Source organism: Pipistrellus kuhlii, unplaced genomic scaffold, assembly GCF_014108245.1.
Source record: "Pipistrellus kuhlii isolate mPipKuh1 unplaced genomic scaffold, mPipKuh1.p scaffold_m20_p_14, whole genome shotgun sequence".
Taxonomy (NCBI): domain Eukaryota; kingdom Metazoa; phylum Chordata; class Mammalia; order Chiroptera; family Vespertilionidae; genus Pipistrellus; species Pipistrellus kuhlii.
Genome location: NW_023425449.1, coordinates 10,933,283 through 10,947,565, shown reverse-complemented (window position 1 = coordinate 10,947,565; position 14,283 = coordinate 10,933,283). Strand labels below are relative to the sequence as shown.

The 14,283-nt window shown below is 37.3% G+C and overlaps 1 protein-coding gene across 1 annotated transcript in view; it reads right to left on the bottom strand.

The window, feature by feature from the left end:
* Positions 1–14,283, bottom strand: part of RGS22 (regulator of G protein signaling 22) — a 92,989-nt gene that overhangs the window by 19,655 nt on the left and 59,051 nt on the right. Inside the window, exons 15-19 of the mRNA XM_036437409.2 lie at positions 10,578–10,772; positions 7,795–7,887; positions 5,783–5,955; positions 3,829–3,991; positions 1,499–1,657 (exon numbers count right to left, since the gene is read on the bottom strand). Of these exons, the coding sequence (XP_036293302.2) occupies positions 1,499–1,657; positions 3,829–3,991; positions 5,783–5,955; positions 7,795–7,887; positions 10,578–10,772 (783 nt within the window). The remainder of the gene's footprint in view (positions 1–1,498; positions 1,658–3,828; positions 3,992–5,782; positions 5,956–7,794; positions 7,888–10,577; positions 10,773–14,283) is intronic.

Sequence of the window (14,283 nt, the reverse complement as noted above, 5' to 3'; positions counted from 1 at the left end):
CCCCCTAAGTGTGTGAGATGCTTTATCATAAACTAGAGGCCCAATGCATGAAATTCTTGCAAGAGTAGGCCTTCCTTCCCCCAGCTGCTGGCACCGGCTTCCCTGTAGCACTCAGGACCCAGGCTTCCCTTGCAGCTCTAGCTTCGTCCAGAAGGTTGTCTGGAAGGTCATCCGGAAGGACGTCTGGTCTATTATAATTAGCAATATTATGCTTTTATTATTATAGATGCCCTCTCTTCTCTTCTGTCTTTGGCTTAAGGTTGCCCAAATCAGCTTATGTCATTGGCCACCCAATGCTAAGTCAGGAAATGACTGTAAGTTACAATAAAATTATGGTTGTAAACATAGTGAGAAAATGTGGTAAGTTATATTAGTAAGCTAAATATCTTTAAACTTGGCTTTGGGTAGAGAACTGGAGTCAGCCTGATGAAAGGAATGAGGAAATTTGAGTTATTCCAAAGCTTATTTCCAGGAATTAAAACAAGTCAGCTTTTCTCCATGTTATAAATCCTATGAGCCCAGGTGTGCTGTGTTTTCCATAATTTAAGGTTCTCAGAAGACTAAGGATATTTCCAGGTAATAAGCCTCTAAGTGTTTGATAAACTTTTTTTTTGGATTCTTCCTAAAGATCATTACTAATAGCTTGTGCTTTGTATCCTAAAGTCACATGCTCTCTGTCCTTGTGTTGTTTTTGTAAAGATCAGGTTTTCCTATTTTTAGGTGTGATAATGACATTTTAAATTATCAAAGTAATACATGCTTCTTATAAAATAAAATAAAGCAAAGAAACAAACAAAAAAATCTCACACCACTTTCAAAGTAAAGTAAAAATCTTTCTCATTCCCAAAAGCAATTCCTCTAGATTTTTTCCCCATAAACATAAAATTAGATAGATAGATGGATGAAGAGATGGATGGATGGATGAACATCTAGAGAGAGAAACATAGACATATATATATAGATGTATGCATATATAATTGAATTATCTTCTATATACTGTTCTGTATCCTGGTTTTTTCACTCAGATAAAATCTTTCATATCAGTACATGTGGAACTCCCAATTTATATTTTAATCTCATTTGATATGAAATCTGCATGGTTTCCCATGGTATGAAATTCTTATAATTCATTAAGTGTTCCCCCTTGTATATCCTTGCCCATTTATGTGATAATAATGATAATAATATAAAAACAACTATATTCGTAAATAATATATCAGAGTTTGCTATGTGCCAGGTGCAATGCTAAGAAATTAAACATATATCATCCATTTTATCTTTACAACAATCTTATGAAGTGATTACTCTTATTAACCCCCCCTTTTTTTTTAAACGAGAAGACTAAAAGCGGTACAATTAACATGAGGCAGTGTTGAGAGTAAAACTTGGGAAGTCTGATGCCGTAGAAGTACAATGGCTGGGTCAACACGTACGTGCACGTGAGTTTCGAGAGATACCGTCAATCGCTATCCAAAGATTGTAGTACTGACTTACGTACCTTTATCTTCTGACGCGCCGCAAACTGTTCACTCGCAAGAAACATTGGCAACCACACATTTTCCAGCCTTCTGAGGACATGCTTCTGAACTTCAACGAAAACAGGTGGCTCAAGCTGCTCGTGGAGAGTTTTGCCCCAGCCACCACTTAAACTCATGATCTGAGAAAATACAACGAAACAGAAACGACAAACGTCTGTGTGGGGAAAGAAACACCACTGGCCATTCATTTGTTAGTTCACCCGAAGCCATTTGCTGAGCACTGACAGGTGCCACAGTTCTCATTTTCTGTAAAATATCTCCTGGCTCCTTGGCGTAGAGAAAGACAGATAACTCCTCTACCACCACACAGAGAATTGAGAGGGTTATGTGATGGTTGTTTTAGGTGTGTGATTTTGCTTATGACATATTCCAAAGAACACAGGAATGGGGTTTTTATCCTGTATGAGCACAAGCAATGCCATTTTTTTTTTTTCTCTCCATGGCTTCAGTGTCTTCAACTGTAAAATGAGAGCATTAGTGTAATAATTTTCTAAATTCTCTTCTAGGTGTAATATTCTGTGAATCTGTGATTCTAGTCCAGTGGGCATGTTTGAGAAATAATTTTTCTTTTGTGTATGAGGAAAGTGAGTCTTAGTAAAGAGACAGCCTTGGCTCACATATTATAAATGTGTAAAATACCAAATTATTGAGTTGGGGATGGTGGGATGCTAGCGGTGGTAGCAATGGAGGACTATTCCAACAATGTCTAAGAAGATCAGGGAGGCAGGGGAAATAGAGAAAGGCCAGGTTACACAGACAGTAGTATGACTCACACAGGCAGGACCTTGTATAAAACATAATTTCTTTGTGCCCCAAATGTCCCTCCTGCGTACGTATTGGCTTCAATGGCTATTAACGGCTATTTCCTGCTATAAATTGTTCTGTTTTCTACCTGTTTCTGTGTACAAACCACTCAAAATTTTTGGACTGCTCTTTGGAAAAATTACCTTCATCGTAGTTCTCCTTTGATTAATAAGATTAATTAAATCTTACTAATAAATTATTTCCCATAAAAACAAGAGAGAGCCCTGGCCAGAGTGGCTCAATTGGTCCCATACACCACAAAGTTATGGGTTTGACTCCCAGTCAGGGCACATAGCCAGGTTGTGGTGGGTTGGAGCCCTGCTATGGGGGAAGGGGGAAGGGACACATGAAGAAAGCAACCCATCGATTTAAATTATATATATATATTATTGATTTTACAGAGAGGAAGGGAGAGGGAAAGAGAGTTCCCCACACAACATCCCCCACTGGGGATTGAGCCCACAACCAAGGTACATGTCCTTAACCAGAATTGCTGTCATTTGAACTCTAAGTGGTAATGTAGACGAGCAAACTTCTAACTAAAGGAATTGTTACAATTTTTAAAGCATAAAAATTGAGCCATATTTTATGTGATCAAACCCACAGCTGAATATCAATAAGAAATTTTTGCTATAAATAATGCTCTAGTTATTAATAAGTTGTGATTCAGATCATGTGACTTTGGTCCAATAAAATGACCAAACCTATGTTCCTGGTAAATGAAAATAGTTTCTGGGGACAATACAATGGTCAACAGTATTGTTTTAAAATCAATTGCATTTGAAATAATATCAGTCAAGAGAAGTAAAGATGGCCCTAACCAGTTTGGTTCAATGGATAGAGTGTCAGCCTTCAGACTGAAAGATCCCAGGTTTGATTCCGGTCAAGGGCATGAACTTGGTTGTGGGCACATCCTCAGAAGGAGATGTGCAGGAGTCAGCTGATCAATGTTTCTAACTATCCCTCTCCCTTCCTTTCTGTAAAAGAGCAATAAAAAAAAAAAAAAAGAAGTAAAGATGAAGCTTAAAAAAAAAAAGATGAAGCTTAATGGCAGAAAAGGGCAGTTTTCCTGCTTGTTGACAGGATTGACCCTCTAGTTCACCACTTCTCCTGAGCACCTAGGAGGGTGTCTAGCATGTAGTAGGCACTTGTAGTTTCTGAATGAGCAGATGGATGAATGAATGAATGAATGAATGAGTGTATGAATGAATGAATGAATAAAAGGTTATTGTTTTTAATTCTATAAATTACTTGTTAAAATAACATATTTTATAATACGTAATACTTGAGTTTTAAAGACATTTATTTCATAGATACTTGTAAATACCTAAAAAAAAAAAAAAAAAAAAAGAGAGAGAGATAACCAAAGTGTCTAGCATTCAAGTCTAAAAGCAAATGAAAAAGATGGCTTTCAGGTTGCTGGCAAAGAGAAAGAAATGACTGGTTTTTATACGTCAACATGGAAAATATCTTTTCACGTTGATACCTGATCCTGCTGACGTGGAGAAGCTGGACTGTTGGGTCCAAAGAAATACGTTTTATTCAGGTATTTGTTTTTAATATAAATAGATTTTGCCTCCCTTAGCTTTCGATCTTTGTAAGGTATCCTTCGGAACTGCTCAATGTCTGTCCAGCATGAAAGGTCGATGCTAAAATAAAAACAAAGTACAAGCTTTTCGTATTTATTTCTCTCAGTTTCTACTAAACCCCAAACCAAACTGTTGTTTTGACAGAACTTAGAAAGTGGTTGTCTTGACCAGTTAACACAAGCGATCAGATGAAACTAAGAAGTCCAATATGGCGTCTCATCCTGGCTAAAAATATGAATGGATACCAGGGGCCTTGGGGGCAGAAAAGTAACGATCACCATTGTTGGTAGGGTCCCGGAGTTCTTCCATGAATGATGGACTAGTACTCTCAGTTTCAGATGTGGGAACATCCCATCTACTGCATGTCTGTTTGGCACAAGCTAAATTTAAAATAATCCTCAGCACCAACAGAAACTATATACGTGAAATGTGGCTCCCAAGTCTAATCCATCTCTACTAACTTATGAGAAAATTATTAGAAAAAATATGAACAATTTATATTAGATAAATATTTTATAAGGTCCCAAGATTCTGTGTAAAACTACATTTGATTTATGTGTTAGCTAATAAAAGTTATAAACTGTTCATTTCAATAGCTTAGTGAAATATAAAAGGGACACTTCTCAGAAAGAGTAATTGAAGCCTGACCAGTGTTGAGCATCAGACTATGAACCATGAGGTCACAGTTTGATTCCCAGTCAGGGCGTATGCCCTGGTTTCGGGCTTGAACCCTGGTAGGGAGAGTGCAGGAGACAATCAATGAATCTTTCTCATCGTTGATGTATCTATCTTTTTTTCTTTCTCCCTTGCTCTTTGAAATCAAGAATAATAATAATAATAATAATTAAAAAACAGTAATTGAAGCACCTGTCTAGACAAATGCAAAAGAAACAGTAGAGCTGAAACCGGTTTGGCTCAGTGGGTAGAGCGTCGGTCTGCGGACTGGGGGGTCCCAGGTTCGGTTCTGGTTGGGGGCATGTGCATTGGTTTCGGGCACATCTCCGGTGTGGGGTGTGCAGGAGGCAGCTGGTTGATACCGTGTTTCTCCGAAAATAAGATATCCTCTGAAAATAAGACCCAGCGCATGGAAGGATAAGACATCCCCTGAAAATAAGACCTAGCGCAACTTTGGAAGAAAAAATTAATATAAGACACTGTCTTATTTTCGGGGAAACAGGGTATTTCTCTCTCATCGATGTTTCTGGTTCTCTATCCCTCTCCCTTCCTCTCTGTAAAGAATCAGTAAAATATATTTAAGAGAAAAAGAAAAAAGAAAGAAACAAACAAACAAATAGCAGAAAAGGGACTGGATAAAACATACTGGTCTCGCCCTGGCCAGTGTGGCCCAGTGAGTAGGGCACTGGCCTGAACACCGAAGTGTGGTGAGAAGTGTGGTGAGTTCAATGTCCAGTCAAGGGCATGTACCTGAGCTGCAGGTTTGATCCCTGCCCCTTTAGAGGGCAACCGATCGATGTGTCTCTTTCACATTGACGTTTCTCTCTTTCTCTCCCTCTCCCTCCCTCCTCATTCCCTTCTAACTCTTTCTAAAAACCAATGGAAAAAATATCCTCAGGTGAGGATAACAAATAGATAGATAGATGATAGATAGATAGATAGATAGATAGATAGATAGATAGATAGACAGATAGATATCATACTGGTGTTTTAATTTAGCCAATGCTAAAAGTATCAACAAATATTATTTAACCACTTAAATAACATTTTAAGGGCTGCTATTCTTAAACTACATTCCCCAACAAAAAGTTACCCATACAGCTTAAAAAAATAAGTAGCTTAGAAAAAAATATTTTAAGAGAGTAATATAATTTACAATGGTTACATGTTCCTTACCTTGCAGAATAAGTCTCAAGAAACTGACGGAAATGTTCAAACTCCAGTCTGTTGTTTAGTAGGTTATTAAAATTAAAATTCTTATATTCTGCAGGGACAGCACTCCATTTTTCTGTTGGTTTAGAGACAGCAGGAGGTGGGGAAATGCCAAGTCCAATAACACTAGGAACGTCCTAGTAAAATAATACTTTTCATAAACATCTTTTAAATACAACAAATTATGTTTCAAATTTAAATAAACTAAAGTAAAAATTAACTGGTAGGCCAATGCCATTTAACAGGCCAGTGGCAGACATGGGTAAAGACTCTAGAATCTAGAATTTGGTTCTAACTCATATCAAATTCTCTTCTGTTCCTTTATATTCCATTCCCTTCTTTTCATGAACATTTAGTAAATAGTTATGATACTGTATACTTGCTAATAAAGTATTAATTTTATTATTGTTGTTCGTAGAGAAGCAAAGTCTTTTATAATAAAAAGAAAACAAAAAGCATACGTAATACTACCATTCAGAGATAACCACCATTAGCTTTTTATATATATCCCCTTCTAGATTTCTTTTTGTCTACATACATGTAGTTTATTAAAAATGAGGGCAGGACTATACAACTATATATGGTTTTATAACTTGGTTCTTTTTCTTAATGACATGTCATGAACATAAAACATTCTTTTATCTATAACTTAATTTCAAAAGTTATAATGTAAGATGCTTTTCTAATAAAGATTACATCCTTTAAATGTAATCTCCTTCATATAAAAGCTAATTAGGGGGCACTTTTAAAGCCTCTGATGTTTTGCAGACAGTTTAGAAGCCCTATTCCTTCTGTAATTCATTGTATGATTAATTTATTTCTTTATATGTTTTTTAAAAAGCACCAGATCATGATATAAACTGCCAATATTTTCAAAATCCATTTTCCATAGGAAGAAGGATAATTGTGGGGAGCATTGTAAATTTTAGTTCATAAAGTTTAAAACACAATTTTACAAAATGCTACCTTTGTGGATTTTTTATGTATCCTTTCCAAGATAATAATTATTAGAGTCTGAAATGGAGAACTTCTGCATTAATGAGGCAACTATAATGAAGGGTACATTTAAAAAAATAACTTTATTGTTTTTGTAAAACTTTATTGTAAAAGAATAAAAATGTCAAATAGGTACAAAGAAGAAAGTAAAAATCACCTGAAACCTTACCACTCAGTCAAGGGCCTGTACCTGGGTTGCAGGTTTGATTCCTGGCCCTGATGAGGGCATGTGCGAGAGGCAACCAATCGATGTGTCTCGTTCACATCAATGTTTCTCTCTGTCTCTCCTCCTTCCCTCCCATTCTCTCTTAAAAAGAAGAAAAAAGAAAGAAAAGAATAAAAATCAATGAAAACAAATATCCTTGGTTGAGGATTAAAAATAATAAATAAATAAATAAATATGAATCCATTTTTATGTAGATACACATTTAATATTACTGCTTTATGACCTATCATTGTTTACTGGAGCCAATCCAAAATATTTGAACTTATAAATCAAAATAACACTTTCATATCCTAGGCAATGCTATAGTCTTTTTCATTCAACTCCTCAAATTGTTTCCATATTTGAAGAAATTGGTTTGCCTGTTGATGGCATACAATAGACTCTTTCCTGTTTGGAAAACTCAATTTAACTCTTTGTGACTTGACAACAAATAGAGGTGCTGCCATGCAGAAAATAACCAATAGCATACAAAGGAACGTAATGTGGCTAGAAGGCTCTTAGCTAAGGCAGGCAAGGAGCTTGGCAACCTGTGCTACCTTTATCTGCTTTGTTTTTCTGACTTTGTCATTAAATGTGTCAATAAAATGACACCTATCAAATTGTAGCATCCTTGGCAAAGCAGCAGCAGAAAAATAAAACTGCCCATCCCCTATCTTATCAGTATATGACCATCTATTCCCACCCCCGCCAATATATGTGGTGGCAATCCTCTTCAGGATAAAATTTGTGGGGTTTTTTTAGAGAGTTGTCTTACCTCAGCTTTCTTAAAAAATGTCTCTTTATGCAAAGCCTGTAGCTTTCTGAAGTATATGGAGTCTAGATAACGAGTTTCTTCCATCAACCTCACCTAATAAAATAATAATAAAACGTGTGACATCAGTAGGATGTGCATTATGAAACAGTGGGGAAAAGAATGCACAATTTGCCAGGAAAAGTGGGCTAAAGACCAATACACTTGCCAATAAAGTAAATTAGCCTGGAGGCAAAGGCAGGCAGACCAACATAATGTAAAAAAGCAGCTACAGCAAAATCAGACTTTGAATGCATACAATAAAAAAGACAAGCACTTTACCTGGCTGGCGTGGCTCAGTGACTGAGCATTGACCTATGAACCAGGAAGTCACAGTTTGATTCCCGGTCAGGGCTCATGCCCGGGCTACATCCCCAGTACGGGATATGCAGAGGCAGCTGATCAATGATTCTCTCTCATCAATGATGTTTCTCTCTCTCCCTCCCCCGCCTCTCTGAGAAAATTAAAATATATTTTTTAAATTACATGCATTTCTAAGTAATGATATAGTGCAGTGATTTTCAACCAGGGGCTGCAAGAATTTTTAAAACATACAATACCTGACAATTTATTCAGGGGCACTGACCTCTTTTCCCTCAGATTGTCAAATAAAAATATGATAATAGCCAATACGGCAATAGCTTTCAGGCATGAATGCCCTGTCTTGAACCATAAATATACAGGTCATGATAGACTTGCATGTTATTGATCATGTTGCATAAGAATATTGTGCTGATTGGTTAATTCTTGGTATCAGAAATCCTTATATACTAATATAGGCACCTGATTTTTAAAAAAATCACTTTGGAGCTAGAAGAATCAGTAATTGCTATTATTACTTTTTCTTTTGTAAATCAATAAAAATTATACCCTTTTTTTGTCAGAATGGCAAAATAATATATTTTTTGGTGTGCGCAGAATTTAAATAACTAGCTTGTGTGTGCCATGAGATGAAAAAGGTTGAAAATCGCTGAGATAGTGCCATCAAGACTCCTCCTTCTTTCTGAACTCCCCTTGTGAACTAACCTATAATGGAAGCATTTTGGGTCACATTTCCAGCTTCTATTCGTTATAACAGGATAACAGTCACGAAGGCAGGCACTACTAGCGTTAGGCACCGCATAATCCACAGAACACGAAATGTGACCCAAAATGTTTCCATTATTATGTATAGGCTCCATTGTTACCAGTCTGTGAGCAAAGATTTTATTGGTATAGTGGGAGAGGAGAGCGTTAATCGTCAGATTGAACTTCCTTGTAGTCTCAGCCTTCAGAATGTGCTTTGCACTATTTTACTATTTCATACAGTCAGGAGAATAAGGCTACTCTCCATTTCCCTGTCGCAGGGAAAAATCCATTTGGCGGCCTGAGAACGTGGTGTATTTCACAGCTGGTTTTGGCAGGCCCCTTGGTTATCCTCTCTGGGAAAGACTCTACATCATCCAGTCAGCTGGACTTTAAGAGAAGTCTGTGGGCTGAATGTAAGGGTGTTTCTAGAATTAAGAGAGATTTATTTCTCCTCTTATTAAAAAGAATGCGTTATTTGTCCCATGCATTTCTATAAGAATCATTACCGAGGCCAAACCTTTTGGTTTAGGAAACTTAGTTATAATTCTAAGCCTTTGTCATCTCAGGACCATTATCTAAGGTCCATTTTCCCCTCTACATCTTATATTATATTTAAAATAACAGCTAGATATACTCTGGTTTCTCTTCAGATCGCATAAATCTTTCGCCTTTTAAAATAACAGCTAGAGAGATACCTTTAAATTTCATCTGATAGCCTAATTTTCATAGTGAAACCTATGTGTTTTTGTAAAAGAAAGGTTGCAATGCTAAGTTTTCAGAACAAAGAGGAAATCAGAAATAAAAATTTAATTATTTTGGTTACTGAATTTAGTAAGCCACAAGGGTTGTTTCGGTCACAAATCAATGAGATAACTCTATCCAAGGTGTTTCGGTATTAATTTTATTTTAATTACCTAAGCTATCCCTTCTGGTGGAAGAATGACTACAAAGTTGTTGAGGAGATACGAACAGAGAATAGCAACACAGAGATCATCAGAGTCCCACCTGAAGTGACCTCATGCACATGTATTAACTTCATATAAAAAAAAGATACCCACGAATGGTTTTAATTTGTGATTCGAAATAAATATTTAAAGAAATCTCCTCCACCCGTCAATAAAAAGAGGGAAAATATTCCAGCACCGAAGTCTCACACGACCTCCGTGGGGATGAAAAAAGATGTGCTGACACTTCTGTCCAATCAGGGGGCCTGACCTGATGAACATCTGGGCGCGCTGGAAAACAGCCCTGACACCAGAGAATGTGCTCTCCACGATCCATATGAGACGTTTATGCTTTCCGTGGGTATAATATTTACTGTAACTCATCCAGCAACGAATTAAACGAGCTTTGTCCATTCATCAAAATTAGGACGGCTGCTGGAAATGGCAAGAAGGGACAAAGCCAGTATATCGCCATGGCTTGGTGTGGGTCATAGGAAACCCAAAGCCAGATTTATCTCTGCTGACACATTTGCACACAGAGCTAAAAATGACACCGGTTTAAGTGTTTTACTGGGAGACAATAGGAAAACTGAATCCCTGGACCAACTGAGACCTTTTCCGGTAGTTTTTTTTTTTTTTTTTTTTTTTTTTTCCTTGTGAGTGAACCATGCTGCTTCTCATCAGTTTTACAACAAGCCAGACTGGTCCCCACACAGTTTATCAGGGTCGCCGTACCTGTCTGTAGGCAAGCTGGTCTAATTGTACCATCTTTGTCCAGGGCTCAAGGAGGAGGAGGAGAATATATTCTTCTGCTGTGTCAAAAAGATCTTCAAAGGGTGGCTGTATTTTCATATAAATTTCTTTTTTCTTTGGCTGCTGGAGTCCAATGTCAAGAGTGGCTGAAGGAGCGATATATGTGGCAAAAAGCAACTGAAGGAGGAGGGAAAGAAAGGAGTGGATGTTGGGAGAAACCGTAATACTTAACAGGTTCTAATTATTTTTAATAAAAAGGCATTTTTTTTAAAGGTAAGAAAAGACAAGCAAGCTCAAGTCATTTGTTTTTTCTTTTTTTCTTTTTTTAAAGATGTATAAAACTACTTAAGACAAAGCAGTGTGTTTACTTAAAAGACCATTTTTTAAAATTTTCTCTTCCCATTTCTTCATTTGTAATTAGTCAGTGAGCCCGTAGATCTTGCACAAGAGCAGGTGATTTAGATATTGCAATTTTTCTCAGATTACTACTGTGGATTATTGTGATTGCTTTCAAATTTTATGTTTCCTTTTTTCTTTATATTCATGACAGTTCCAACTGTATGTGCTACTTTCCCAAGTGGCTGCAAGTGCCCCTTGGAAAGCAAGAGGCAAGAACACACTAGGGTTAAAAGTTGACTGTTAGTCTTCTAGTCTAGAGACGGAGACTACCTGCCTTAATGAACTGAGTTGCAGTTCTGCTGTAAAAATGTCTCCACCCCGTGTCCAGGGCCATGAGAGAGAGAGAGAGAAGAAGGAAAGAGGTGTGAATGGAAAGATATACACAGAACATACACAGCCCCTAGGGAAAGTTGTTAAGAACGTCTAGCTCATTCTATTCATTTGTCTTGTCTCTCAATAATAGTTATTTTAAATCTGAGAATCACTTTAATAACATGTTATTTTTAAAATATTACACACTGGATGTCATGCCTTATATTATGTATAGATTTAAATTTAGTTTTACTCAGAATCTTTAATTATTTGTATTTTATTTCAGTTTTATTTTTATACTTAGACTTTGGAACTGATAATGTCCAGACTTAACCCAGGCATTAGTTAGACAGATAGATGATGATAGGTAGGTAGGTAGGTAGGTAGGTAGATAGATAGATAGATAGATATGTACCAAATAATACTCTAATGTAAAATAATGTTTTAAAAGTTTAAAAGGGTCCACATGAATAACATATGCATTTATGAGTATCCACCACAGCTTAGACACTTGGCTGGTGCTCTGTATGCAAAGCTTATAAATAAGGCCTAACGCCTGCCCTGAAGGAGCCCATTGGTGGTGGCATGGAGATGAAAGCCAGTGGTTTCAGTAGGAAAAGTACCACGAATGTTGAAATAAGATCTTCAGTGATATTTTTTCCAGTCTTTTCAAGCTCACTTTTCATTACCTACCTTTTAAATTTCATACTCAAATATCAATTTTTCTTTTTCTTTTTTTAATTGTCTAAAGTTTTACATATGTCTCCTTTTCACCTGATTGACAAACCCCCACCCCAAGCCATTCCCATCTCGGGCAAATCCCCACCGCCCCAGTGTCTGTGCCCATTGGTTATGCTAATATGCATGCATATAAGTCCTTTGGTTGCTCTCTAACCCTCCCCCCCCCCCTCCCCTGCCATTTGTCTCTGGATCTATTCTTGTTCATCAGTTTTTGTTAATCATTATATCCCACATATGAGTGAGATCACGTGGATATTTATCTTTCTCCGACTGTCTTATTTCGCTTAGCATAATGCTCTCCAGTTCTATCCATGCTGTTGCAAATGGTAAAAGTTCCTTCTTTTTTATAGCAGGGTAGTATTCCATTGTGTCGATGTACCACCATTTTTTAATCCACTCATCTGCTGATGGGTACTTGGGATGTTTCCACATCTTAGCTACTAAATATCAATTTTTCTTAATTTCCCTACACCTTGCTGTTCTGCCCTTTCATGTTTTGCATATCTTGTATTGACCCTGCCTCATGTATATCTGCTTGATGTATATCACACACCGCGGTGGGCATTCCATGATGCCATGTTAAAGCCAGACCTCTTTAGGTCACTGTGTTACCACTTCATGTTACCACTTCCCGTATTAGCAGCACAACTTCCTCTCTCTGGCCCTTATTCTGTACCCTTCTATGCCTCTCACCAAAACTCTGATTTATTCTGTAAAATCAACAGTAATGTTTCTTCCTCTAAGAATGTTTCACTCACACCCTCCTCCCAAGATCATACCTGTCAACTGCTATACTATCACACTATAACACTGTTAAGTCAAGTCTTCTTTTCTGGAACTAGGTCTTCGATGGCAAATACTTCAGCTTATTCATCTGTGATTCTCCAACTCCTAAAACTGTTCTTGGCAGAGAATAGATGCCATAAATGTTTATTGAATTGTACTGAATCCACTGAAAATACTCATTTATATCTTGGAATGGGGAAGGAAAAGATTCAGAAACTCTTCCAAGAGAAGATAAGTCTCTCTTATCCTTGATCCTAAAGCTAGATCTTTAATGATGAATTAGAGTCAATCAGGAGAGAAAGTTGATGAGAAAGATCATTTGAGAAGAAGGAAAACATGGGCCAAGGCATGAGGGCCTATGAGGTTTTATGACCTGTGAGACTGTTTTTAAATGTAATTTTTTGGAATATATTTTTATTGACTTCAGAAAAGTAGGGAGAGGGAAAGAGAGATAGAAATATCAATGATGAGAGATAATCATTGATCAACTTCCTCCTACATGCCCTCTACTGGGGATTGAGCCCACAACCCAGGCCTGTGCCCTGACTGGGAATCGAGCCGTGACCTCCTGGTTTATAGATCGATGCTCAACCACTAAGTCACACTGTCCAGACATAACCTTTAAGATTTGAGCCTTCAAGTATGTAACACTGGCTAAAAGGAAGAGTTAGAATAAGAGAGGGTGCTGTAGAGGGAGGCAGGTATCAGAGCATGGATATGATCTTCTACTCATTGGTAAGGAATTTGAATTTTTACCTGAAGATACATGATGGGGAAACTCTGAGAAGTGACTTCATTGGCTATGAATTTCAGAAATAAATCACTATGGCATCAGGAGGGAGAAACAGTTTGAGCAGATCAGGATTGGAGGCCATTTGGAAGTCATTTCAGTAGTCAAATAAAAAATTATATGCCACCTTCATCTCTTACCCGCTCTTCTGCCATAGCCTCTTCACTGGTCTTGCCAGGTTCCTCTTTGCTCTCTTACAGCTTTACCACAGCAAACAGTGAAACCACTATGTGTGTCACTTTTCTTCTCAAACTCAAATCTTCCCATCTCACACTTAGAACAACCACAGTCCTTACAATTACCTATCGGTGGAGGTTTTGGAAGTTTCTCAATGCCGAGGGGATATGGATCATTGTAGTTTAGTACCTGGCAGTGGGGAAGCCCCTATAAACACCACAGGCTCTCAAAACATGCTAAGAGCAGGGGCAGACCAGGTATAGACTCCAGCCTTAAATCTTAAGCACAAAAACAACTGCTCACCTGTAATTGTATGTCCAGCAAAAATACCCTTCCAAAATGAAAATAAAGATGCCAGAAATCAACAAAAACAGAGAATTCATTAACCAGCAGACCTGCATGAAATTAATTCATTAACTAATTAAGAGAAAGCCCTAAGCAAAATCAAGATGGAATAGAGAACAAGAAAAAGTATAAATATGT